We start from the raw sequence: 2,994 nt of genomic DNA, 5'->3' as shown, positions 1-2,994 counted from the left end.
TATATATATATATATATATATATATATATATATATATATATATATATGAATATATATGATGGACTCTCCTGTTGTCAGATGACGTTTGAGGGTTCACCAATTTCTTACCGAACAACCACACAGATCATTTGTTTATGGTGATCAAATGTTTGCATAGACATAAGCTCACTCCCTCCATCAGATTGTCATTACCTGTACAGGTGCAATGGAACGATCGCAGAGCAACACGAATATATATTTGAAAATGAAGAGGAGAGTGGAGATTTATTCACATTCAAAACTTTTTTATATAAAAAGTTTTCTACAGCGTATATGACATTGACCTACATATGTTTCTGCTACAGCAACTGCACATTGCTCTGTATACAATTTTATCAAGGGTTCATCACTTATAATGTTTTCAAACTGTGTGTGTATGTGTGTGAGAGGGAGAGAGAGTCAGAGAAAATAGAAGAAAGGAAGAGACGAAGAGAGAATAGGATTTTATCTTTACATATTACTATATATATATATATATATATATATAGTGAGAATTTACGAAAAAACAAAAGACGAAGACAGGTGTGTAAAAAACAAACAGATGTATTAGTTTAATGCTCCGGAAGTGAGAAAGTCTTTTATGTTTCGAGCCTACGCTCTTCGACAGAAAAGAACACAGAAATAAACAGGGAAAGAAAATAAAAAATGGTATAGTGGCTAGCGATCTATCATGGCGAATATATATATATATATATATATATATATATATATATATATATATATATACATAAATAAAAAGGAATTAGTGAAGGAAAAATTAAGTAACAACACCAAATGGCAGTGCTCCAGCATGGCCACAGCTTGTGAGATGAAACTAGTTCAATTCAATTCAATACATATATTATACATATATATAGCTATATACACACATATATATAGCTAGATAAATAGATGAAACATATATATATATACACACATATATATAGCTAGATAGATGAAAAGAGAGAGAGAGATAGATTAAAAAAAGGAGTTTCACTGACCTGTTTGTTGTAAATAAGCCATAGAATATCTTATTGTCTTGTGTGTAAACATCCTCTGTAAATAACAAAGGGTAAATTCTCAGAAAGCTTCAGACAGATATATATTTGTGGTATGAATTTGTATGGCTTATAATATATACATACATATATATATATATATATATATATATATATATATATATATATATATATATATATATATATGTGTGTGTGTGTGTGTGTGTGTGTGAGTGTTTGTTTATGCAATGTGTAAGTATGCTTGTATGTATATATATATATATGTATGCATATAAAAGGATGTGTGTGTTTCTAAATGTTGAGACTGTGTATGCTAATGATATAAATATTTGCCTACATGTTATACGATATCAGAGTGTGTGTGTGTGTGTGTGTGTGTGTGTGTGTTTTGATTTATGCATATGAGTGCATTTGAAAATCTATATACATACATACATACAAACACACGTAAATACATACATACACATACATATATATACACACACATATACACATTTGTTTACTCTGCATAGTGTAAGACTTATAGAAGTAAGGTACACCTTGGATTTTCTTTAATCATTTCTTCAAGAAAAGGTTATTCTGATGAATCTGTAAACATTTCTGCGACTGATATCTTGCTATGCTTCTCTTTGAATTTCTTCATTTCCATTAACAAAAGTCATTGCAGTACTGCTATACATTCCGTTCTTGATTTAAAGATTCCCTCTCAATTTTTTATAGTGATGGTCATAGTCATTTCAATGTGTGTACACCCATCATACGCACAAACAAATATATACAGGGTGTCCACAAAGTCTGGGTACATGGGGATTAACACATACTTTAAGAAATTATTATTTCTTATATTTAATTGTTTATGTTATGTTTTTATTTACTCCATGTACCCACATGGGATTTAACACATACTTTAAGAAATTATTATATTTTAAATACAAATTACGACAAACGTAAATAGACAAACAAAGTTTGCTTTTAGAAGCGTTGAGATGTCTTAGAAAGTTAAAGAAGTGATTTTAAATTCTCAATCACAGAATAATGCTAATAATATAGCCTGAACAGGATAAACTACCCCTATTTTGCAGAGAAAAGTGTAGGTGGCTAGCTGATATTTAGTTGTTTATGTTATGATTTTATTTATTCCATGTAGCCAGACTTTGTGGACACCCTGTATATTTAGATACATGCCAACGTCCTCTCCATCAGACACTAAACTTGGCTTGCGAAGACCTGTTGGGGCAAGCGAAATTGTGATGGCACCTGTGTCCAGCGTCGCCTTCCTGGCACTTGTGCCGGTGGCACTTGTAAAGACATTCAAGCGAGATCGTTGCCAGTGCCGTTGGACTGGCTCCTGTGCAGGTGGCATGTTCCTGTCAAACTATGCAACCCATACCAGCATGGGAGGAGGACATTAAACGATGATGATGATAATGATGAAGAAACCATGAGTGTGACTTATACGTGAGTGCAACTTAAACAAAAATAAAAAATGATAAATATGTTATTTACAACGAATAAATAATTGAATGGAGAACTTACGTATTTCATCAAAGTAATATGGGTACTGCCCTGGTAAAGAACAGTTTATCCTCGCTTTTAAATATGTTGACCATTCATTAATGAGAAGGCGTTCCCCACCTCGGTCATTCTGTAAAAAAGAAAAAAAAAAAATACAGTGTTATGAAGTGAATGGCAATGAAAGCATGTTGGCAAACTTCCTAGTTGGTTGATTGACTGACTGAATAATTAATTAAACAATCAATTAGTTAATTGGTTAAATGGTTAACAAGAAAAAAATAAAGAAGTGAAATAAAACCAGTGTGGTTGTTTATTGTTGGCTTAATGACCCTCCCAAGAAAGAAAACAATAAACCTTGTAAATCATGGTTGGCAGAGGATTAACTTATAAACCTTAGTTAAATTTCAAGCTATATATACATATATATATATATATATATACT

The 2,994-nt window shown here is 31.5% G+C and overlaps 1 protein-coding gene across 1 annotated transcript in view; it reads right to left on the bottom strand.

Moving 5' to 3' along the window:
- LOC106878942 (semaphorin-2A) overlaps positions 1 to 2,994 on the bottom strand; it is a 101,760-nt gene that overhangs the window by 11,856 nt on the left and 86,910 nt on the right. Inside the window, exons 8-9 of the mRNA XM_014928318.2 lie at positions 2,574 to 2,682; positions 1,020 to 1,074 (exon numbers count right to left, since the gene is read on the bottom strand). Coding sequence (XP_014783804.1) covers positions 1,020 to 1,074; positions 2,574 to 2,682 — 164 coding nt within the window. The remainder of the gene's footprint in view (positions 1 to 1,019; positions 1,075 to 2,573; positions 2,683 to 2,994) is intronic.

The sequence above is a fragment of the Octopus bimaculoides genome, chromosome 8 (genome assembly GCF_001194135.2).
Source record: "Octopus bimaculoides isolate UCB-OBI-ISO-001 chromosome 8, ASM119413v2, whole genome shotgun sequence".
NCBI classification, from domain to species: domain Eukaryota; kingdom Metazoa; phylum Mollusca; class Cephalopoda; order Octopoda; family Octopodidae; genus Octopus; species Octopus bimaculoides.
The sequence above is the reverse complement of the archived record's forward strand: the minus strand, read 5'-3'. Positions and strand labels throughout refer to the sequence as shown.